General features: G+C 41.2%; 3 protein-coding genes across 3 annotated transcripts; all 3 read right to left on the reverse strand.

Annotated features, from left to right (window-relative positions):
• Positions 1–727: 727 nt before the first annotated feature.
• On the reverse strand, positions 728–4284 carry LOC115738654 (probable 1-acylglycerol-3-phosphate O-acyltransferase). Its single transcript, XM_030671341.2, has 9 exons — positions 3979–4284; positions 3608–3844; positions 2808–2854; positions 2345–2463; positions 2092–2252; positions 1726–1835; positions 1549–1648; positions 1144–1267; positions 728–1038 (listed from the first exon to the last, which is right to left on the reverse strand). Exons 1-9 carry the CDS (start codon positions 4191–4193, stop codon positions 913–915), a joined length of 1239 nt encoding a protein of 412 aa, XP_030527201.2. The 5' UTR covers positions 4194–4284; the 3' UTR covers positions 728–912.
• A 3928-nt stretch (positions 4285–8212) lies between these two features.
• On the reverse strand, positions 8213–10460 carry LOC115738656 (V-type proton ATPase 16 kDa proteolipid subunit). The gene is made up of 3 exons (XM_030671344.1): positions 10344–10460; positions 9959–10244; positions 8213–8626 (listed from the first exon to the last, which is right to left on the reverse strand). Exons 1-3 carry the CDS (start codon positions 10420–10422, stop codon positions 8494–8496), a joined length of 498 nt encoding a protein of 165 aa, XP_030527204.1. The 5' UTR covers positions 10423–10460; the 3' UTR covers positions 8213–8493.
• Positions 10461–14808: 4348 nt separating this feature from the next.
• Positions 14809–24283, reverse strand: LOC115738588 (lysine-specific histone demethylase 1 homolog 3). Its single transcript, XM_030671232.2, has 8 exons — positions 21718–24283; positions 21324–21465; positions 18499–20886; positions 18324–18417; positions 17166–17596; positions 15847–16560; positions 15678–15752; positions 14809–15426 (listed from the first exon to the last, which is right to left on the reverse strand). The coding sequence occupies exons 1-8, from the start codon at positions 23661–23663 to the stop codon at positions 15361–15363; spliced, it is 5856 nt and encodes a 1951-aa protein (XP_030527092.1). The 5' UTR covers positions 23664–24283; the 3' UTR covers positions 14809–15360.
• Between the last annotated feature and the right edge of the window lie 666 nt (positions 24284–24949).

Consider the following 24949-nt stretch of genomic DNA (forward strand, 5'->3'; position numbering starts at 1 on the left):
ACAAATGCAAAAGATTTAGAACTGAATTAGCAAAAATGCGATAGGTTTAGGACTTTTTCTGATAATTTTCCCCGTGTTGCGCTAGAGTTAAGTGCAACCGGTAAAATCATCCTAAATCGCTCCAAGTATTGTGCCAAAGCTAAGTACAACCGGTGAAATCGTCTTAAATTCAAATGACCGAGTCGAAACTCAAGAACAGATCATCCAAATTCAATTACAGAAAAAGGCCGAAGTCACAAGCTGTCCCAAGTCCCTCCACAATGTCTTCATCTGACACTTTCCTCGGATAAATTTTGAAGTATTTCTCCAGTCACTAGCATTTCGACAAGTTAAACGTCGCCATACCAAACGACATTAAGATGGGCGTCGGCGAAGTTGTGCTCTTAAGTAGAGAAAACCATTGGCGATCATGTTCTAAAGCGGAAATTTTTCTGGTGACCCGAGATTTCTGCACAAGTTGTGTGTTGTACCAAATGACTAGATTTGGCGATCAAGAACTATACCGATAAACTGAAATTTCATTCAGCTCGGCCCGTCGCAATGGCATTGCTTGCGAAAATACTCTAGCGCAAACTGTGAACTTATCCAAGTGTTCAAAGCTGATAACTGCAACAATGTCAACTAAAGGCTACTGTTTCTCGAATGCAAGAATCTCCTCAGCAGATTGTCGAGCTATTGCACGTATTTAGGGAAGTAAATGGAATTGATCGATATAGACCAAAGCCAAAAGTCATGTACAGATACAGTTTCCATGCAGGAAATCATACATTTGGATCATCAATATTATGTTCGAAAAAGAATGTTTAACACTTCCTCTCACTACATATATCTAAGAAATGAAGTAATATAACATCACAAGTTGACCTGTAATGTCAACTTGAACTAAGATGCTGAACAACACTAGTGACTTCTCTATGCAGAGGTCAAGCCTTCAGGCAAAGAAACACTGTCTGGGTCATGCGACAGAAATCTCCGGCAGGCGTGGAACACTGCAGAATGGAACCCTGTAGGGTTATCAATGAAGACATAGTGCCCGCCCTGCATTTAGACCACCCCAAAAATCTTAGCAAACTGTGAGATCCATACGAGTATATATGAGAGAGACAGAGACAGAGACAGAGACAGACAGACAGACCGACCGACCTGGGGGACTCTGATGATTTCGCATGGGACCTCCATCTGCTTTCGAGCTTCTTGGGCCCCCTGGTAGGCCATCCAATCTTGAACACCATATATGAACGTTGTTGGCACTTTCCACTCTGAAGCTCTGTAAAGAGAGACCATATATGACACCAATTCGAACATGATTCCCATTTTCATAAATTTGGTGTATAAGATAATTCTGTTCTCTAAATGAATTGTGCAAACAGCAACAAACTGTGGTTTCATCCTAGCAAGCAGCAATAGAATGCCAATCTTATGCATACATAATGAATATGCCGTGTCACATTAGCTGTAGGATCAAAGAACAGATCAGAATAACATCGAATTCTGTCAGATGTGCTAATGTTGTTACCAGGAAACAACTTAAAAGTGCATAAACGTTACCTGTGAAGAAGAGGAGACCTAGGAAATGCACCAAAGGCGAATATATACTTCAAGCAAAGTTCCCCGCTAGCTTTGGCAGCCAAAGTATGGTATGCATAGTCTTCACACCACAAAAACATTATCAGGAAATCCCAATCTTCTGATTTTACCCAACAACTAAGCTATAGACTACCATACCTGTCAGTAATTTGGATTCATCTTCCGTCAACACACTCCCTTCTGCATAAGAACCAAATCTAGCACTCGCGTATCTGCGGACCAGATCTGGACCCCAAGGGCCTAGACCTCTGCAAAATGGTAGAAGGTAAATGAAACAACGATTCTAAAGCAACTAGATGCAATCACATTTCTAGCTTATCACAAAGACTTATACACATTGTCAGAAAAAATCACGGTATCGAATGTGAAAGTACAAGCCAACGATGAGAGACTGGAGAAAGTATGCTACATCATGCAAACACACATATTTAGAATAGTGAAATCCTAATTCTAGGAGTGAATCAGTGAAGAGTTGCATTAATTCTTCAAGGACAAACCATTTACCTCACAAGCTTTTGAGGAGTAAAATTAGACTCCCATAAATGGCTCATGATAGCTCCTTTCCATGTTTTTCTAAATTGCAATAGCCACTCAGCTTTGGGATCAGTTTCCGAAGAGAAACCAGCAGGTCCCACTAATATCAAGTGCTGAACATGCTCGGGATGCTGGCATAAAAGGAAATGGAGTGAGAAACATTCTCAATTTGTTTCATATAGACCAAGAATTGTATGTTAATAGGAAACCGTTTATGATGTACCTTAAGAGAATATTTAGCTGCAACATATCCCCCAAAAGAATGTCCAAGCAATATAAACTTGCTAATGTTTTTGGCTTTCCGCCATTCCTCAAAGGAGTCAATGAACCATGCCTCAGTCTCTGCAGAAGTATGTATTCAATAAATTTCGGACCTGCTTGTTGGTTTTCAGCAAAAGTAAAGTATACATTTTGGATTTTTTGTCAAAATTTAAAATATTCACCAAACTTCAAATAAATTAAGAAAATATCATATGTGACTCTGTTTCAAAATTCACATGTTGAGAAAGATACAGGTTCTTCGTGTCAGAAAAATTTCTAAGTGCGTGTGACGCGACATTTAGATTAAACCAAAAGGTAAAAAGTCAAAGTCAAAGTCAATCTAGACAATCTTCGCTAATAACCAACCGAATTATGCAGGACAACGAGAACAACCCAGCATTGTCTTAAGACGACGTTGAACCAACCTTCAGTACTTTGGCAAGTGAAGTCAGGCCTGCTTGATCCTCCCCAACTGACAAAACGTAGAAGCTATTTATTAGGCTTTAAGCAGATGCAAAAAAGAAAATGCCTTCACAACAATTGAAGGCATGACAAGTATCAGATCGACTCCTACAGTATGCTCTAGTATAGTGAAGCCGAAGCCCCAAAAGCTAATGCGAAAACTCCATACGAGTGTCCTCCATAAAAAAGTTCAACAATCAGACGAGGTACATGAGATTGTACAATTGAAAATCATACGGCTAAACATGTCAATGCAGAGAACGGTTCGATGCAAAACTTTTTTGCCATAAAAGCAGTCATAAAGTGTCTTCAAATAAAACAGCAAATGTCACACAATGCTTTCACTGGTGACTAAAGTGTAGAGAAGGTTCTCCTCTAGTTGATTTCAGTTTCTTAGATTTCCCACAGCTTAGAACGTGTGACAAGCATACAAATCAGCTTCCAGCAAAACCCCGGTCCTGTTAAATTATTTTGAAGGGGGTGCTGCATAATCTTATAAGGAATTTTCTATCAACCTAATAGCTTAATTCAGAGACATGCAGGGTGAATGTCCAAGTCATTACTGATTGCAGATAAAGTACAATACCAATAGGACATGGAAATGTGGTGTAGATGAAGGGGCTTCCTGATTACATACTGTCGAACCCGATTAGATGGAAATTGGACAGAAATCGGCGTGCGGACTAAACAAAATTCTGTTATTGTTCAAAACAGATACGACTCCAGGTCATAGGAAGTCACGTGTGAGGAGCTTTTTACATACCCAAGCTGATCAATGGCGATGACCCGGAAACGACTCGCGAGCGCGTCGAAATTGCGGAAGAAGAAGCCCTGCGAGTTACCGTAGCCATGGACCATAACCAGAGTAGGAGAATCGTCCTTGCTGTCGAACGTAATCGTGTTGATGAACCTGGGCTCATCGCTGGAAGATCGGAACCACCTAACCTTCGACCCCGGGGGACCCGAACCTATATTGACCTTCTCCTGAACATACGGAGTCCTGAATTCACACAAAACCGCAACCACAAATCATCGCCAAAGGCCCCAAAAAAATGTACCAGAAATCACAAAGACGAGACCTGATCAACATCTTAACCAACATCTGTTTAGTGTGGGAGGGAGGGAGGGAGGTACTTGACGAGGGAGAGGAGGCGTTTCTCGGCGGCGATGATGTGGTCGGTGGAAGTGGGGATCCAGCGGAGGATGGAGGGCCAGAGCGACCGCGCCTTGGCCGGCTTCTCCGCGGCCTCCGCCGCCGCCGCCGCCGAAGCGCCTCGGAGCTCGGGGTTCGCGACATTCTCCGCCATCCTCGCGATCGAGCTCGGCCAACGCGGACGAGGAAGGAGCATGCAAGGATCGGAGCGAGAATCGATTTGAGGAGAAAACAGGAGGGGTTCGCTCTAGATTCTCCAAGGAGATTTGAAGGGATTCGGTCCGGATTATATAATTATTACGCGCGCGGTGGGCCGAGCTCGCTCTCCTCTCCCCCCCGATGGGAATTGCAAAATGAAAATGTTTGGTTTACGTACGCAAGTAGCGTTGTGTTGTGTTGTGTTGCCCACGTAAATCTGGGGAAAAGGGCGAAACCGACGGCTTCTGATTTTCGGTATTTAAATAAATGAGATAAACTCATAACGAGGAAAGTCTGGAAAGGTTTTTGTTTTTTTTTTTGGAATATTTTTTTTCCTTCTGCCCAAATGAAAAAAAAAACTGAAGATCGAAAAAAGCTAGAGGGAGAGAGGAGAGTGAGTGGGACTCGCCGTGCTTAGCTCAACGATCGGGAACTAAAGCGCCTGTGATAACATTTTTAAAGTAAGATTTATGTTTCAAAAATACTTCTGTAGCAACAATTTATTTAGCTATGCTACCATTTTTTTTTTATTTTTAGAGCATTATTTTACTTCACAAATAATTTTGAAAGTCACTTTTTTTTTTTTTTGTCTAATTGGAGCCACTTAAAAAAAAAAAATTAAAAAAAAATCCTTCTTTTCAGAAATTAATTTTTAGAGCGCCCGCCATTCCCGTTCTAAACGTGGACGAACGCGCGTCCAGCGAACAGGACAGTAGGACGGCGGCGTGGGGGTGCTGCGCTGACGTCAGCGCTGACGCTACGTCGCAGCCCCAAATGAAGAATGTTCGCTGCTTCCTTAACCCCCACCTTAAAAAAAAAAAAAAACAGCCTTTGACCTAAAAAAATGAACCAGCCACGGTCAACCCTTCTCGGGGAAAGTAAGACCTCGTCTTGTCCCACTCTCTCGCCCTTTGGATCAAAGCCCATCAAATCGAGACCCTTCGTTTGCTCTTGCCTTCTCTTAAACCTACTCGGCCAGTTGCCGGTAACCTCCTCCTTTTTCCAAAGGGAGAAAAGGTCGACGCGCGAAAATGATATTTGCTTCCATAAGTAGAAAGGTTAGTCGTTCTGTCTTCCTCTCCGTTTTCGTATACATCGTTGATTGGACATATACAGAATCTTACCAAAGTGATACCAGTAGTAAAGTTTTTCGAGAAAAATTATGGTTGTTATTTTATTTTATTTTGCATTAAAGGATATTTCTTGCGTAAATCTCAAATATAAAGAGATGAATATGTCTCCCCTTTTTATGCAAAAACAAGAGAAAGAGCGCGCGTTATCTCTCAATAAACATCGTAAAAAAATATAAAAATCGCGGTATCGATGTGACTACCTTGTATTAAAATTGTGCCTACACTCAAACATAGTAAATGGCTAGTCTGGCGGTGTGCTCTTATTGGGAAATGTCGACGGTTTATTTGGAGAAGGGAAGCTATTTATTAAAAAAAAAAAATACGTATTGACTTTGCTGGCAAAACTTAATACCAAAAAAATGCCTTCGTTTGGGGTAATTTGTGAAAGATTTTTTACTACGTGTTCATATCATGGGGACCGGATTGAGAGATTCGGTGTTCCAAAATGAGGATATTGTACAAGAATGCGGAAAAGCACATATTGTAAAAGTGTCGTTTTACAGGAAATATGTCTCGACGGCATGACAAAAATCTCAGTCTCGTGGTAATATTATGTCATGCAACGTAAAAGATGAAGCAGCCTCTCGTATTGTTGTTCGCATGCTCAAGAGCGATAAAAAAAAAATTCATCTCCTTCCATGTTATGTGACGCAGTGTGGTAAAATCCTTAATTTCACGATAAATTTAAACCGGAGAGGGTAAAAATGTGATCGAATACTTCTTATGAGTCACTTATGGTGAATAAATCTAAAATATGGTAAGAAGGCTCATGTTATGGTAAGCATGTCACGAGCTGGGTACAAGTAGGGGTGTGCAAACCGGACCGGACCGGCCGGGTTGGTCCGGTCCTTGAGGTGGATGGTTCGGTCCTCGGGTTTCTTGTATTGGGACCGGACCGGACCGCCAATAATAAATAATTATTTATATATAAATATATACAATTACAAAAAAAAAAATTGAAAACAAAACAGAATAATAAAAGTTCATCGCCCATTTTTTTCCCAACCTTGCACGGTTGCACTCTCCTCCTCAAGACTCTCTTTTTAGTCTTATTTTTCATCTTGTTTTTGGTCATCTTTTCTCTTTGCAGGTTTTTTTGAGTGTGGTTGGTGGTGTTTTTATCATGTAATGGCTGGATTTTGTATTGAATTCGAACATTTTGGTCAAGTTCGTCGATCATAAAAGTCATAGTGAGTCGCTATGTTTTTACCATGACATAGTTTATTAAGTTGACTAGATTTTCAATAATTAGCGGTCCTCTTGGGCCGGGACCGAGACCGGACCGGGACCGACGATCCCGGTCCAGTCCTTGGTTCCGAAAATATGGGGACCGGGACTACGGTCCGGTCCCCGGTTCCATGCCGGGATCGGACCGGCCCGGACCATGCACACCCCTAGGTACAAGCCCTCGTTTTGTGGTAAATTAGGACGAATACGTCGGGAAATGAGTATGGCGAAAAAAGAAAGCTTCATTTCATGCTAGACTCTTCTATATCTAATTTGTAGTAAAATGAATAATTTCGTGGTAAAACTATCCTAAATATTGCTAAAAAAAAAAAAAAGGGAAATGTATCTTAAAAGTTGGGCAGAATGACATAAAAAATGCCAAAGTTTATATATGATGTTCATTTTGATGCTAAATTTTTTTTATCATTTAAGTGCCAATTTTTTAAAAAAATATTACTTGAGTGCCAACTCCAATGAGTTTTGCCGGAAATCTTACGTGACTCGCCAGAGAATCGCAGTCAGAAATTAAAAAAATAAAAGTTTGAAAAAAATAAAAAAACTAAAAAATAAATTAAAAACTAGAAATTAAACTAAAAACTAAAAAAATAACAAATAAAAAATTTAAATATTTTTTTGAATAATTTTAAGATTGAATTTTTTAATAAAATTCATCACCGCTATCTAGAACTTTTTTATTTATTTTTATTTTATTTTTAGCTTATTTTTAAGTTTAAGACTAAATTTTTTAATAAAATCGCCACATAGAATTTTTTTTAATAAAATTGCCGCGTGGAGTCCACATGGACTTATTTTTAATTATAAATGACGTGACATCAAAATGTTTTAAATATAAATGCCACGTATGTTTTTTGACCGAAATCTACACTTAAGTGATCGTTTTTTCTCCGATACAGTACTTAAGTGAGCTGACAAAAAATGTTGACACCAAAATGAGCACCGTGCACAAATTTTAACACTTGAAATGTCCTTCTACTAGAGTCGTAAATGAGTGTGAAAAAAACATCTCCACGTCGTAAATGAGTTAAAAACAAATCCCGTCCAACAATGGATGTATGGTAAAGACTCGTTTCGTTGTAAAGAAGTCTCAATTAGTGTGATGACTAACGTATAATTGTGAAAGAAAAAAATACAGAGAGTGCCAACGGTGATCCCTGAACTTTTCCTCATAATTCGAACTTACTCCTGCCTCGTTTTTTATTCAATGTAGTCCCCAAATCTTTAAAAAAACATTGGATCAATACGGTCCTGCCCTTAACAAAAAGGCCACCGTGACGCACTCTCGGCTAATGCGGGGTGCCGGTTTTCTTTACAATCCAAGAGCACAGGCATGAATGTCAGCGGAAGGAGCGCCAGTTCTGCAATGACTAAGCCGCAATGATCATTCGTTATCCAGTACGGTACAAAGCATTAACCACTTTCGGAGCACCACTTGTGAACGTTAATCTCCTCCGATTCAATGATGAAGCTGTGACAAAAGTTTATTGACGAAGAAACTTTGTTCACTGTAGCATACTGACAAGGAAATTTCAAAGAGACTTGAATTGGATTCTTGCAAAGAAAGAACCAATCTAGGATTTGAGACTTGATGCAATGTATTAATGCAAAATGAAAACGAGAAGGGAAAACCAGATCACACTAGCAGAATAGAAAGGCAGTACTTTGAGACAGATTTGATTAGTGTCCGCAGCATATAGCATGACAAGGAACAATAATTACTAGTTCACATGATGGAAGACGAGATCTGATTGTTGTAAATCGAATATGAAGGTGTAACGGCATCATATATCTGACCAAAACATAGACAAGCACGGCAAGAATCATGAGGAGTTAACTTCCACCTTAATCGAATAAATATACCGATAAGCTTCCTGAAGCACTACACAAACCACACCATCGCAGCTCAGGGCTAGACCTCGTTTACTCGGCTCTTGATTGACCTGCCCGAGAAGATAGAATGATTCCAACAATAAGGCCATAGAGGGCCAGAGCTTCAGCAAAGATAAGAATAAGGATCATTCCCACAAACAGCTTAGGTTGTTGTGCATTGGCTCTGCAAAACAGAATTTAGCATGTTAGAATTGTCATCTAGAGGCTATGAAAGGTAATAGACAGTCGTGAATAAGTCTAATAGAGTGGTTATGATTCAAAATCAAGAATTAATAGGACTCTGAGCAAAATAAATAAACTACATAAAGAGTGAGCCGGAATCCATCACGTCTTTCTAAACAAACAGGCAAAACAACTAACAGTGCTGCAGCTTAACTTCTTATTGTGTGGGCACAGAAAGCATTGATGCCACATTATTACATCATAAGTTGTAAACAGCAGAGCACAAGTAACACTAAACATGGTGAAACCTGAACCAGCATCCAAACTATTAAAATTCTATATCAATAACTTCTCAAACAATTCATACAACTTCATACTCATGTACAACATAATCGGCTCTATACCTATGGCATGAGAATTTAAACAAAACAACCACCTTATAAATATCTATTCAAATTGCCCCTTAAATGCTAACTCCTCTAAAAATCCAGAAGTCAAATCCGCACAGACTAGGAGTTCAGTTTAGCCAGAAACACAGAATAAGTTTAGCCTCTCGATTGATTTTAGGACTAAAAGAAGGCAAGTAAGGAACAAAGTGGCAGGAGGGCTTCATATAAATGTTTTTGAGTCTTGCGGTCCATCCCTTAGTCTGTCAGAAGAGGCTCAGAACTAGCATACAATGAGATGCAAGTCTATATAGCCGCTCTCATGGTAAGGGTCAACTTAGCTGCTCTTGTGCAATTACAATCCGACCAAAAGCGTAATGAGTCAGAATCAAACACTTATAACATTTCCACATTCTTTCGGTAATCTTTGCAATCTTAACATCCCCGATCCAATCTTAAGATCTTTAAACGCTCCATTCAAGCATGGTAGCAATCTTGACAATACATCAATCTGGAAGGAAATACCCAATTAACCATGGCCACTCCACAGTGAATAGCCGCCACATCACAAGCAAAGCCTCAGCTACAAACTCTAAAAGCCGAAGCATTTTTACAAGAATTATTAAGAAGGATTGGACAAGTATTCACTCTCACAATTTACAAATCAAAATCGCCGAGTCATCAAACAGAGCACGCTATTCATCGGGCTGGTCCATACAAGCAATTAACATCTTCATCGCACATCAGAATTGCCAATACTCCCAGGCGATAATACAGCTAAAACTCTCAGATAGTACATTAAGACAACCTATAAAAATCAATTGAGCTAGCAAGGAGAGCACAAAAGAACTTTACCCCTACAAAAACGGAGACTCTCCATCGCGTCAATCCTAAAATACCAACTAAAAATCGAATTACCCAACGCGAGCAAACGATCGGAGAATTACCTGACGCCAGCATCTCCAACGATACCAATTGCCATACCGGCAGAGAGCCCGGCGAGACCACAAGCGAGACCGGAAGAGAGGTGCGCGTAGCCATCGAACAGGTAATAAGACTTGGCCTTAGGGTTAATCCCGGTGCTGATAATCACAGCGATGATCAGGCCGTAGATACCGAGAACACCGGCCATAACCACGGGCACGATCGACTTCATCACCAGCTCGGGCCTCATCACCCCCATCGACGCCACGCCGACGCCGCTCTTGGCTGTCCCGTAGGCGGCTCCCATGCCTGCGAAAACCAAAATTCCCGCTCAGATCGGCAGATTAAGAACCGAGAAAAGGCGAAGGAAAGCGCAGATCTGGCGAACACGATGGATCGGCGGGTTACAGGAGAAGACGAGCGCCGCGGCGGCGCCGAGGAATCCGAAGAATGGAGCGGTCTCATCGCCACTGAAGGTTGAAGACATCTTCTCTCGATCGATTGATGGATGGAGATCTGAACCTTCGCGACTCCTCTTTGTTTATTGAAATTGAGGGAATATTTTTTTTTTTTGGGGGGGTGGTCACGAGCTTTTGGCGTCTTTCTTCAGGAACCTCTTCAGCTTCAAACGTGTCTGAGATTTTACCTCGGGGCTCGGGTCGCTGAAAGCGACGGGAAGAGGAAATTACTTCTATGCCCTCCTACGAGCGAAAAAACACCACCGGCATTTTTTTTTCTTTTGCATCGTGGGAAAATCATACAAATTGGGGAAATTTTTAAAAAATGGCCCGAAATCCTCTAATTTTCTCAAATAAGAACTCCAAATTAATGATGTTTTAAATAAGGGTCCGAAATGGTATAGTATGTTTCAAATAAGGGCGTAAAGTGACCATAATGTTTCAAAAAAGAGTTTGGACTAAAGGATATTTTCGTCATTTCCCATTTTGATGTTTTTTTTTTCATTTTGTCCCTTATTTTTTTCCTTTTTCTGCTTTTTAAAAGTTAAAAAAAAAAAACGAGCAGGAAGATACAGGCGGGAGGGGTTGCCCTCTCGCCTGTGGCCGCCACCCCATCGTCGATGAGGTCGCGACCATGGCCGGCGACCTCGCCGACCGATGGCGAGGACCCGATGGCCCTTGCTAGAGACGGGAGAGGGCTGCGACCCTCACCCGGATCCGGGTGAGGTCGCCGGCCCTCACCCCGGTCAAGGGACGAGCCGCGGCCCTCTACCGGACCCGGGCGACGATCACCGAGTCACGACCCTCTCCCGTCTCCGGCAAGGACCCCGCTAGTGTTGTGTGTGTCTTTTTCTTTTTTCTTTTAAATTTTTTTGCAAATTTTTAAGGAACCAGGAAAAAAAATTCTAATAAAAAAGAAAAAAATCAAATAAGCAAAAAGACGAAAATGCCCTTAAAATAGGCCCATTTTTGAGATTTTATGGCCACTTCAGGCTCTTATTTAAAACAATACTCACTTCGAACTCTTATTTAAGAAAATAAGGACACTTCGGGCCTTTATTTGAAATAGGGTTCGCTTGGACCCTTATTTGAGAAAACGAGAGTACTTCGGGCCCTTATTTGAAATTTTCCCTACAAATTGTCAATAGACTTAAACCTTTTTTTTTTTTTTTGGTAAGAACAATAGACTTAAACCTTTTCGTCTAAGCTCATCCTTAATTTTTTCTTATTATCCTTAAACTATTCTTAAATGTTCTATCGAGTCCCTAAATTTTCACTCCTTCGATTCAATCCCTCCACTTTCTATTACAAAACTAACTTAGTCCTCCAGCACTACTCACAAACTTTCAATAGATAAATAGGCATGATATCCAAAAAAACCTTCAACTTTAGTATTTGTGACATTTATACCCAAAACTTTTTTTTGTCTCATAAAAAAAACCCAACTTTTATTTTTGTTCCAATTCTACGGGTTTAATACCAAAAAATCCTTAACTTTATCATTTGCCTCAATTATATCCAAAACTTTTTTTTTCTCATTAAAAACCTTTAACTTTTGCTTTTATCCCAATTCTATCACCTTCAGCCTTTTGTCCATAATCACTGTTAATTAATCCTACGTGGCTCGAGTTTTCTCGCCAAACTCACCGACAAATCTTCTAAATTTAGAAACATTAAGTTTCAAGAATGAAAAGATTTTAGATCGTTAGTCCAAATATCTTCATGTCTAGCCGTTTTTAAGATTGTTAAGTGCCGAAGAGAATACGAAACGTGTCGTCGTGAATAACTCTGTATCTCTTGGTAATATGTAGAGGAAGCAAACAACATAAAAGATGTTCATGGGTTTTTTCATGTCGGTTTTGCTAAGATATAATTCATTAACAACATGAAAATGTCACGTAGGATTAACTAATGGTGATTATGGATGGAAGGCTAACAGTAGTAGAATTGGAACAAAAGTAACAGTTAGAGATTTTTTATGAGATAAAAAAAGAGTTTTGAATATAATTGAGATATATGTTAAAGTTGAGGGTTTTTTTGATACTAGGTTGGTAGAATTGGGATAAAAGTAAAAGTTTGAGGTATAATTGAAACAAATGTAAAAGTTAGAGGTTTTTTATGAGACAAAAAAAGGTTTTGGATATAGTTATCATAAATGGTAAAGTTAGAGATTTTTTTAGGTATTGGGTCTAGATAAATATAATGAGTCATCAATGATAAACGTGATTCAATAGATAGAGACCTTATGAATATGTCATTTGCATACAACACAAAAACTCCATTTGGATCGGAACCTAAGGGAAATTACCAATCGACATGAATTGCAAATTTTTTCAGGCAAATGGACTAGTTCTTGCCGACTCTTAATCTACTTAAACACACACCATTTAAAGTCTGACACGATTCTCAGAAACTTAGGCTTGCATATCAAGGTCGTGGTTTTAATTTTTGTCTTTCTAAACTTTGCATGTCAAGTTTAAAGCATTATGCTTCTAATCAATTCATTGATTTCCTTTGAGTGTTTTCAGTCAAAGTTATGGCAAACCACGTATACGAACAAGCGCTGTAAACTCAAAACTCCAATCTTCAATGCCTAACATCCACGTCTTTTGGCATGCATATCACGAGCTAAAATCTGCAGAATAGCCAATTTTCCCCTTCTACACTCAGTAAAGTGGGGGGCAAGAGCTCAAAGCAGGAACCGAACGCGAAATTCCTTTCACTTCAAAATATGAATGATGACACGCAGTTTTCAAACGAAAGGAGCAATGCAAGGGATAAGAAAATTCATAAGACCATATCATCGAAGTACGTTCGAACATTCCAGACAATCGCATCAATGACGACAGTTGCTAGAAGTAACGATGACAGAAGAAAGAAATTCAAGTGAATCCACATAGAAAAGAGGTAATCACAGTTAGTAAACACCGATGAACCAGAGAACATAAAGTTACATGACCACTATACATCTGTTAGCGAACCAAAGTTTTGAGAAACGCAAGCAAATAACTCAAACAGGTCAAGGAGCTTCTGTACGTACTCTCCAAGCCCAGAAAACTCGGCGGATTTCCAAGAGCATGGGCATGAAATTAGCAGTCAGAAGTTCAAGAAGCTGAGCTAGTTCTCTTCTCGTTTTGCACATAATAACCAGAGAGTTTACACAAAGCTGATCCCTAGTTTTCACTAGAAAAAAGAATTTGGCTTAGTAAGCAGTTCAGCTGGTCATTCAACTTAAGGAGAGCCCGAGTTTCCCTTTGACTGGTCAACTTAAGAAGGAGAGCCCGAGTTTCCCTTTGACTGGCTAAATTATATCTATACTACAGCACAAGACACTTCCTCCCTGGCACGAGGTAATCAGAGTGAGAGGTTAAAAACAGACATAACTAACAGTTAAAACACACGCATTCTTGGGGCAAAGTTCATCCATTGATGATCTCTCCCCTCAACTGCTTGCAGCGACCAATGGAGATCAGACAAGTCACATCAATTAGAGTCCCTGAATGCAAGATGCTGCCCAATGTGCCAACCCTGCACCATAACATAGTGCCTTCCGCAAAGAGGAAATATATGCACAATCCCGCAGAAAAGACGCTCAACTATTGTCTCGTCTTGTCTTTTCACTTGGACGAGTAATCCATACCAGAGCATTCTCGACTGCTCGCAGCACATAAAAACTGCAGGAAATATTAATTGTTCAGATAGATCAAGCATCCACAACTAGCAAGATACTGTAGCACGGACAAAAGGACAAATATTAACATGATAGAAGAGCATAGCAGTTTGTGAATAGTGTGGCTGAGCAGGATAATTCGTCAATATTTACACAGAGATGCATAGAACTATCTGGGTCAATATTGAAGGAGCTCAAAACCATACCTTGCACGGATAGTAGCAAAGCAGGCTTGTCCATAAAACCTGGCAAAAAGTATGGAACGGCAATGAGCATTGCATACCAAAAATATACTTACAAAAAGGGCGGCTTCATGATGTGAATCCATCGTTTCTTTCCAATTGCATACCAATTGCTTGGACGCTTTTCAAAGCCTATATTGCGTATTGCAACATTAAAACTCATTTCAAATAACATCTGTGCTGGTCGATAGCTAACCTCTACAATGATGCAGATAAAATAGGTTTTACCTGCAGACAATCTGGAGGAGACAATAGTGAAATAAAAGCTCTAGCTAACGATGCTCGTCCCAAATTTCAAAAATATGAACGTCCAATCTTTCCGGATGCTTCTGCAACTGTGCTTGAACAGCTACCGAAGCTTCATTGGGAACAACTGAAACTCCATAATCGAACTGTGGGCCATATTCTTTTGTTCAATTTTGGAAGCAAGGAAGTCAAGAAAAATCATAATAAAGAAAAAAGATGTCCAATGGAACACAGCAGTGTGTAAAGACTTGAACATGTTGAAATGGTAAATGATTCAACTTGCAGATAAAAACATTCAGCGCTTTGCGCACAGAATGCGATTCTTCTATAGGGTTAATTGCTGACAATATCCTACAATGTACAAATGTTATCAAATAAAACAAAAACATCTAACAAATAGTCTCTAATCTAGGTGTATCCTTGAAAAAAAAAAATGGGCTCCTCATATCCACCTTAAAAGTACAAGCTGGGTAAAGCTAAACCTATCACATCAAGAATTTTCCCAGCAAATGGAAGTCAGTCTAAAATGTCACATCACGATGGTTTGGTGATTGAGGACATTTGGAAGAAGCCACCGATTTCATCAAAGCACCACATGTCCGAGCCAAGATAAGTTGAACAATATTCACCACTCTATGGCAGATCCTCCACGACCAGCAAATTTGGACCTTCTTGAGAATTTAGAGCATGCAATCCTTTCAATGCCTCTACCATTGACCATCATCATCGAAGGAGGTCAACCAGTATGAGTCAACATTCCAGGAAGACATAGGCATAAAAAATAAAGGACCACAAAGTCCTACAGCCTATCATGGTTTCACAACTGGTTTAGCCGCCATATGTCTCTCAATCAATTTGTCCACAAAAGCACGGATCTGCATGTTGAATGCATCAAAGGAAAGTTTAGCATCAGCAAAGACTGCCAACGAAGCTCAACCTTAAAATAATCAGACATCTCTACGTAGACGCAGTGTTTTGTAATGAACTGAACCGTGTGTCTGTGTGTAATTTTCCACATACATACCAATAAAGGACACTGGAAAAGATTGCAGAGATACTGGTAATAGCCAACCATACATCAAAGTAAACTTCTTTGGCAAGAAAGTAAAACAAGTATAGTCCACACCTTATTCCGACGCTTGAAATCAAGAAACTCTGGAACTGACATTGCTTTCTCTGCATCTGTAGCTTGCTCCATGACCTGTCGACAGAACATAAATGATACATCCCAAATAAAGATAGTAGCTACACACAAATAAATTTATGAAGATGCTGAGGGAGAGGATGCAAAAGACCTTTGTTGCAGTTTTCTTCATTATAGACTTGTATCCCTCCCTATCAATTTTTCTGGCTTTATAAAGGGGCATGAGCAAAGTAGCAACATAATCTACCACTGCCTGTTTAATTCGATCTGCTCCTCGATGCTGATTCTCATTCGAGTCTTTGTTTACAGTAATCTGTGATAGAGAGCTCTCATTAGCAACCCCATCACGCTTACGGGCAATCGGTCTCGGAAGAGAATTTGAGTCCTCCTCATCCTTTACATGCATATTTGGTAGGAAGGCATCAGATTCCGCTGCAGCTGCTTGAGATTGCCATCTTTCAATGGCGTGATAATCTTTACCCTCCACACTTCCAGATGCATTTACCCACGCTTGTGTATATATGCTACTATCTACTGCCACACTTTCTCCAGAGTTCTCTCTGAAGTTCAAATTGTTCGCAATATCATTTGAATGGCTCTGTTGCGATATGTTTTCTACTGACATTCTTGTCCTTTCAAGGTTAATAAAAGGAGGGAAATCGACAGACCAATCCCTAACTCTGCAATTCCTAGAGTCTATTTCAGATGTGCAATCTTGTCTCCCTAAAACACCACCAGGCCACTTCCTCTGAAGTTCAGATTCGTCCATCTGAGCATACTGCTCCCTTCGAGCAAACCTGTTAAATGAGGGTATCTTGGGGAGCTGCAACATTGTCCTCCACTTTGCTTCTGAAGATGCATATGCCTGCAGCACCCAATAGACTGGTTATCCAATTTCCTCCAACTAATGACAGTAATGGTGACACAAGGGAGTGGGACTGTGGCAGCACACAATTCATGGACAAGTATGAAATCCTAGAAACAATGTAATCCAACACCAAACAGCCAGAGGATATGACAAACCAAGTTTGGTTGTATCAAATTCTATAGCGAAGAGGAAAAATGATCACGAGTGTACAGCTCAGTGATTTTCATGATATGGATGGAATGCAACCAACTTCTGTAAGTGAGCCAACACATAAATGGAAATTGCTTGAGTTGCCAGTATATAAGGTCCAGCAGCTAGCTCAAGTAAAGGCAGAGAAAGGACTATGTAGCAGAAACTTGTAGCATTGAGAGTATTCCGATAAGCAGCTTCAATAGGCAAAATACCAGGGTTCATTGACATCTATAGAGATCGCTCAGAGGGTACCCCACTATCTCCTAAACAAACAATTTTGACAAGACAAAGAACCCTTACATAAATAAAACCGCCCCGCCCAGTAAAATAAAGAAAAATTATACAAATAAACTTACATGAAATGCCTGACCCTTATCATGTATTGTGAGTAAAGATCCAAGAAAACATACCTCGGCAGCTGCCAGTGCCGCAGCACGGGCTGCTTCAGCAGCAGCTAAGGCAGCCTTCTCTTCCTCAGACATGACCATCTTTTCATTCCCAACCATAATTCTATCGGGTCTCTCCACTGACCCTCTCGACCTTGACGAATTGCTTTCCGATCTTGAGTCGTTAATGATTTCTAACTTGGCTGGGTTGCTTTTCACTTTTTTAATGCCTGTAATAGTAGGCAAAACTTGCGTGTTTCCTTTAGCATCGTAACCAACGAGTTGCGTCCGCACAGGTAGCCTCCCAGCAGAAAGATCCCTGATAGATTTACTCTTCAAAGAAGCTTTTTCCTTGCGAAAGACTTCAAGCCATACACTAACCAGTTGACTCGCTATAGCTCGTATATCACGGCTCGTATGCACACAGACTTTCTCCTTCACAGTTTTTCCAATACCTACACCACAACAAGATTAACCAAAACACAGTAAAACAGCCACACACACACACACACACACACACAGAGCGAGGGAGGTAAAGTGACAAAAGTCCTGTGAGCCTACGACTGCATATTCTAACGAAAACTCAATAAGCAGTAGGTGCAAAAATTTTCATCAGACATTGCCAGTATGAAGAAACACCACTTAGAACCCTATGACTGCAAATCTGATGGCATGGTAATGCAAGACTAAAATGATAGCCCAAACAGTGAGCATCTCCAGGACACACAAGGCAGCCTTGCCGAATTTCCAATTTAGGCACGGAAGATCTGAGTAACTTAAATAGGTAGTTCAATATACCTATTATGAGACTCCCCTTGGGGGCATATCCCCTAATTTTCCATGAACTTAGAATTGATGGTTGACAGGAAATGCAACAAGAAATCTGCGTATTCTAGCATTTTGACAGATAGAAAGTTCATTTGTGTTGGAACAAAAGGATGCAGAAAAAAAAAACTGTCCATTTTTACAAGCAAAAAATCCAAAGACTTCATGCTTCAGACACACGTATCCAATCAACATTCCAGCGTAACACCTTTTATGCACAAGTTAACCAATATGTGTAGCATTTCTCCTACCTTCCGAGAGAGACCAACAGACTCAAGAAGTTGTATTGTAGGTAAAACATTCAAGTTTTCTTGAGCTGGCTATAAATATCTTGAAACAGAAAAGGGAACTCCATACCTGACAGACGCACTGCAAGAAGATCAGTGGAGACAAGAACCAGAAGGCGAACACAGTGACGCAGGAGTTGGGTCCCATCCTTTCCCATTGAATCCTATCATAGAATGCATGTAAATCATCAGCAGCATTCATAGAAACACATAATTTCATCTTGTTCAAAAGACCGTAATTATACCAGTATCCATGAGTTAAGTGTGTTAAGCCCTTCTTTGGTGCCAGCAAACGACTTCAAGGTTTCAACAGGAAGGCGTAGTAGTGCCTTTGCCACATGCAGTCTTCCAGCAGTGGCTTTAGTGTTGAAAAACAACTCCTGCAGCAAAGCTTCCCTGGAAAGGATATAGTCACCTTCCAAGGAGTTCTTGTAACGGTAACTCGAGATTTCAACTGCCTCCAGCCTCTTGATTATGTCCCTGACTTCATCTCTTTCATTGTCAGATTGCCTTTGTGCAGCTTCCATTGCCTCCACTTCTGCTCTGTAATCGTTGCCAGTACTCAATATGTCCATGATTCGAACAGCCTCCCTAAGTCCACTCATCATTGCACCACCAACAGTGTCAGGATGCTCCTTACAGGTGGCTTCACCAGCAAAAAATAAGCAGTTATCCACTGGTTTACCCAAGATGTCATAATCTTCTCCAGATGCTCCAATCGCAACATAGGAGTAAGCACCATAACTAAAAGGATCCCTACCCCAGTCAGTGACAACAGATGCAACTGGATCAGGAACCGATGCCTCTCCAAACAGTTTACGAAGAACCATAACAGCATGACCTACATGGTCAGGTGACGTCATACATTGACCATCGAGCGCAGCCTTCCCAACCAACAGGGCTATAAGCACAGGAGCTCCAACAGTTTTCTTGACATTCCAGAACATGAAGCACTGCCCTCTGCAATTGGTTTCCTCTGCAGTTGCTCCAAAATAATCCACAGTATCATCCCAAAATACTTCTGTGAATTCCAAAACTATTTTATTCAGGACTCCAAAACCAAGATGCTTAATGGAAGACTGTTTCCATGGAGGTAATGGAGGGAGAAACTTAATGGTCTCAGCTTTTAAGCACCCAAGGGGTACTGTCACCAGAGCAGCATCTCCTAAAAACTCATGGCCATTTGAAGTGGAAACCTTAACTCTGTAAGAGTCTCCATCGATTGACCCACTCTGGTTGGTGCCATAGGAAATGTCCGTTACTATGTGATTTAGATGTATATTGAGGTCTTTGGCAAGGGACTCAATGACAGCACTATAACCCCCTTTTATCATACAGTGAGCTCCCCCAAATCCTCCGTATATGTCATCTTGATTCCAATATGGAAGGGACACTTCCTTCAGCAATGCGGCGCAACCATATTCCAAATGGGCAAAATGCCAATTCATCACCCTTCTTTCAAGGGGACTCAATATGTCCTCCTTTAAAGAACTATCATCAGGAACTCCACTGTCAGTCCTAGCTTTTAAATTGATAAGTGAAGAGTTCTGCAGTTCACTTTCTCCGATATCTGTTCCTAGTTGTGCCATTCGGCGCCTCCTAAGTGCATATTCTAATCCATCCTCGAGTGACATTTGCATAGCACGTTCCCCATTTTGTGCAACGACCAATACCATATCATCTAGAAGACTGTTGTATTCAGCTTCCAAGGTTTCATCAAGATCAGCAGGAACCTTCTGACCTGTTACAACATCATAGAGAGGGCAATCACTGTTCAACACAGTCAATTCAAGGCCCAACTGAGAACAGACCAATGAGGAAGGATCTGGTCTTCTTTCAGTGTCCATATCAGCTTCAACACCGGTAATGATGCTAGCGCCAAGATCAACAGGAACAGAAAGAGACGAACGATCGGTGTAAACTCGACCACCTAACCGACTCCTAGCCTCAAGCACGGTCACTGAAAAACCTTGGCGGCGCAAATGTCGTGCAGCTGTTAAGCCGGCAGGACCTGCTCCTATAACTATTATCCTCTTTCCAGCATCCAAACTGCAATCCAAATGCCCTGCCGGAACATTTGAGACACATTTAACAGAATCAGGATACTCCACTGATTCTGAAGCCATAGCAGGTTCCAAACTGAATTCCATAGCTTTGGAAGACTGATCAGCAGGTACAACATCTATATCTGACTTCTTTGGCAAATCTGCATCAGTCAAATCGTTTCCAGAGTGAAGGTTGTCCAGGCAATCAATTTTTGTATCACGGGGTGACTGCAACATCCTTGAATTAAGGCTCTGGCACTCCAAGATTTCTGATTTGGAACTTTCGTCACTAATCATTCCTACGCTGTCATTTGCCTCCATACAAGTTTCAGATATCTTGAACTGACCAAGTGCAGTGGAAATCTTGCCCCCCATATCAGCAAAAGACACCCTGCTGATCTTCTCAAGATTTTTTTCACCCGAGATTTCATAGTTTGGTTCAACACTTAATTTGGCTCTCTGCTTACCTGGAGCAATGGACACCCCGCCGATCTTTTCAAAATCTTTTTCACCCATAACCTCATCATTTTGGCCCACATTTGATGTTGCTCTCTGCTTAGCTGTAGAAACTCCAGTATTGATATAACCCTGGGAAATATACATATTCACATGACATCACTTTTTGACTAAAATACACAGATGATAGAACTCTCCAACCATAAAGATGCTCTTTAGTAGAAATAACAGAGTAAATTAGGAAAAAAGTGTTTTTGTGTGAAGCGCACGGAATTTATGTCAGTATATGCACGGAACAAAACAGTGAAAATCTTTGTCATGTCTAGAGAGTATTAAAGTTCAAGGGCCAAGGGCGTGCGAAATGTTATGATGCTATACTGTGGAGTGACTGCGATGTCTGCCCGAGGATGCATATTTACATGTGGATGAATGGACATGACATGAAAATCTACTGTAACTTCATTCTGATCATGAAAATGATGCTAACAGAAGAAGCAGGGTGCAGAGTTCATAAATGCTATAAGTTTATTGCTGAGAATGAAATGGCATGACAGTCAATTACAACTTACACTCTGATCAAGAAAAGCATATATCTCTCTAATTAAAGAAGCTCGAGCTGGTTCATTGTCTGAGGGAGATTCTGCAACTCCACAGTCCACAAGAGACAATATATTGCTAGCATCTTTGCTCCAAAGAGTTAAGATCCCATTCCTGTATTATAACAAGTGATGAGCCATATTGAACCAGTTTAAAGCACGGAAAACAAAAGCCCGCATAATAGTAACAATATAACCAAATATCCTAGCTTCAGTTTTACAAAGTGAGAGGAAGCATTCACAATTTGCACCTTGCAGTGAGTTGGGATGAAAGTCCCATTGGTTATCATTTGAGAACTTTCAATTTGGTTATGTGAACTGCAGAATGTGATCAAATGCAGATGTAAGCATTGGGAGTAGGATAAACCTGCATTCTAGATATTCCTGAAGACCGCCTTTTCGTTTCAAGAACTCCTTGAATTTAATCTTCTCGAACGGACCAGCTGCTCGAGCTCTTAGTCCTACGGAAACTGCTACAGCACCACCATTTGAAGATAAATCAGGCTTCCCTCTGCTTCTATATGAACGGACAATACCCCCAACCTGATGGTTTTCAAGAAAACCTTGCCCGTTCATTAGAGTCTCCCATTCAGCATCTCCCTCATAAGCCATGTCTCCATGCCTATGCTTTCTGGCCTTGCGTAGTTCACGCTGCATAGCTGAGAGCTTAGTGTCTTTGCCGCTCGAATCGCGATTATCTTCAGGATCATTGTCCTTCTCGTACTGACAAGTAGGGATAACAGATGCCCTGGTAGTTATTCCTGCAGTTGAAATATAGTCCTGACTAGGAAAGGGAGTTCCTTTACAGGTGTCACGAGGTGATGAGTGAGGCTGAGTATGATCGGACGTAGACTGACTAACATCCGAACTGATTTTTGACACAGCAGCTTCTTCAATCTCTATACGGCTCTCAGGTGGCTCTTGAGATATCCACTTCGAAACATATCCGGGGTTACACTGTAGAGCGTCATTCGATGTACTTGGACATACAACGTTTGATACTCTCTCATTGATTGAAAGCTCCACAATTTCTTCTCCAAGGCCCGAAATGGAAACGCCCAATTGGTCTCCACATGATACATCGGCAAATCCTCTAGTGGATTCACCCTGACCCATTCCATGTGTCTCTTCCTTCGTTTTTGTCACAGACAGAGTTTTACACGACCCATCGATATCCACCACTGAAGTGCATGTCTTCCCCGTAGAACAGTGCTTTAGCCCATGCTTGATGGTTTCCATTTCCAACACAGCCTTTTCCACAGGAGCTGAACCGACGTCATCGACTTGAGCACCCGTCAAACATGCACCGGGCCCCTCACCCAGTTTGCTCGAGCCACAAGCATCAGAGGAAGGTCCGCCTAGGGGCGAAAAGAAACTAACAGGTAAGTTATTTCCATCTTCTATAAAGCTAGAAGCATGATTGACATTTTCACTAAAGCTCTCATTTTCTACAATGCCGCATTCATCCGACGCTGAACCAGAATTCAGACATGTTCTATCTGTATGTTTCTGGTCCTTGGCTAGAAGTTCCTTCAAGAAGTGAGCAGCTTGATGTTTTCCAACTTCTGCACCAAGAAAATCTGAGGGAACACCATCAGACTGGTAGCAGAGCCCATGATCTGCAGTATGTCTCCCCTTTTTCTGAATAAAACCGAGGTCACCAGATTGTGCCCCCGTGAAAAATGATGACATTGAGTCTTCCAACAGACCATTGGCTAAATCATCAGGACCTTTTCCTAGAACAGCTTGACGATTCTCTTCTTCTAGTGAATCATGCTGGGGTTCCAAATCTTTAGAATCATCATCATAGGACTTTTTTTGGTCCTCAACCATTTTCATGGTTGGATCGAATTTAATCCTCTTTTCTCTACCCTTCCTTTCTTTTCCAACCCTCTTATGAGATCCATCGCCACCAGCCTCTTGAACCTTTTCCACCACCAATTCCACTGTGTCCGCAATCCCATCATCCATGTTTTCTTTTGAGGGAAATTCCAGCAGCTCCACCGCATCTGAAGAAACGCTGCTTACCACAGAACTCCTGCGCTCTCTCTTTGGACCTTTTAACTTCCTCTTAAAGCTCGCCAGCGTATCATCCATGCCCCCCAAATCCTCAACAAGCAGCGACTTCTCTTCAACAGCCCCATGTTTTTTACCTTCTTCACTGAGATCATCCAACCCCGACTTAACCCTCTTGCTTTTTCGCGACTTTTTCAATTTGAGCAGTGACCCGATGGGTTCATCGTCATCCGAATCGAAACAAATCTCAAACTTCTCCTTCTTCCTAGCACTCGAAATCCTCTCCTCCCTGGTCATCTTCTCCGCCGATAAATAGAAATCCCAACAGCAACCCTATCCCAATTTCAGCGCCCAAGTCAACAAGCTGCAACCCACCACACAAGGCATGACCTTCCACCTCTCGATTCCCACGAAACCGCAGCGCATGGCCGGAGAAACAATCCCCCAGCTGTTCCTCCCCCACAAGCCGTGACCATAAACTCTACAGCTAATCCCTCCCCACCGCTCTCGGACACCAGATTACCCCGCAAATCAATCAGAAAACCAATGCCCAGCACGAGCGAGCGAGCTCACTGCATTGTTCCCACCAGGTCCAATTCCAATTCAGAATTAACCTAGAGATTGGGAAACAGAAAGCTGGGTATGCTATTACCTATCGCTGCAAAAGAAGCGCCTCCCCTAATCAGTCCGATGGAGAAGAGAGGAGATTGAGGACGAACACCAACCTGTGGGTGCACAAGAAGCGCTCGATGGGCTTGGATTCGCAGAAGAAGAGGAGGAGAGTGAGAGGTGCGGACTGTAACATAGCGTTGTGCCAAACCAACAAACAAAAAATTCTCTCTCTCTCTCTCTTTCATAAGGTGCCCTTAATATACCGCACACATCGATGGGAAAGAGGAGTGAGAAAATTTCCAGGAATTTTATCAGAAAAATATAAAAAGAAATACTTTAAAAATAAAAATAAAAAAAAGCGGGTCAATTTGCGTACGGAAATTATGAAGGGACGACTCGTGCGTAGGGGGGAGGAGAGGAACGAACGACGACGCCCTCGAAACGACGCCCGGACACGGCGTTTCGTGGTGCCGTGCTTCGTTGGTTAGGGCATATTGGAGACTCCATGCGGGGGGGAGTTGAGGTTCAAGGAACTTCAGATTCTTGTTCCCGTACGAGGTGATCCTCATTGTCTACTTATCGAATTACTCGGTTTTTTAATTATATATTCTATCGTAGTCGTTCGTTAACACAGCATCCCGAAATAGATCGATCTGTACTCAGTAACCGACCTAAGCAAATCTTTCTAATTGTCGTTTACCGCGCTTTTTCTTACGTGCAATGTAAGGACCGTTACGAGCGAAAACTTTCGTGGTTGTTAAGTAAGTTGGAAGTTTAGATTCCACTTCGGGCAATACTAGTATCTCGAGATCTCAAAAGGAAAAAATGTAACGAGCGGAAATATGATTCTATCGCGATTTACTTGTAGATATCGGTATCTATGTTGACTTAATTAATTATAGCCTGTCATACATAGCTACCATCAGTATTGATGACCACAAAATATTGGGAATGTGTACTGGTTTGAGCAA

Source organism: Rhodamnia argentea, chromosome 2, assembly GCF_020921035.1.
Source record: "Rhodamnia argentea isolate NSW1041297 chromosome 2, ASM2092103v1, whole genome shotgun sequence".
Lineage (NCBI taxonomy): Eukaryota > Viridiplantae > Streptophyta > Magnoliopsida > Myrtales > Myrtaceae > Rhodamnia > Rhodamnia argentea.

Coding starts and splice junctions, on each gene's coding strand:
- LOC115738656 (XM_030671344.1), bottom strand. CDS start 10,422: ATGTCTTCAACCTTCAGTGGCGATGAGACCGCTCCATTCTTCGGATTC. Junction 10,245..10,343: donor CGCGGCGCTCGTCTTCTCCT/GTAACCCGCCGA, acceptor TGGTTTTCGCAG/GCATGGGAGCCGCCTACGGG. Junction 8,627..9,958: donor GTTGGAGATGCTGGCGTCAG/GTAATTCTCCGA, acceptor TCTGTTTTGCAG/AGCCAATGCACAACAACCTA.
- LOC115738654 (XM_030671341.2), bottom strand. CDS start 4,193: ATGCTCCTTCCTCGTCCGCGTTGGCCGAGCTCGATCGCGAGGATGGCG. Junction 2,253..2,344: donor CAGCTAAATATTCTCTTAAG/GTACATCATAAA, acceptor CTTTTATGCCAG/CATCCCGAGCATGTTCAGCA. Junction 1,836..2,091: donor ACTCCTCAAAAGCTTGTGAG/GTAAATGGTTTG, acceptor ACCATTTTGCAG/AGGTCTAGGCCCTTGGGGTC.
- LOC115738588 (XM_030671232.2), bottom strand. CDS start 23,663: ATGACCAGGGAGGAGAGGATTTCGAGTGCTAGGAAGAAGGAGAAGTTT. Junction 20,887..21,323: donor ATGCTTTTCTTGATCAGAGT/GTAAGTTGTAAT, acceptor TATATTTCCCAG/GGTTATATCAATACTGGAGT. Junction 15,753..15,846: donor TGAAGAAAACTGCAACAAAG/GTCTTTTGCATC, acceptor TTCTGTCGACAG/GTCATGGAGCAAGCTACAGA.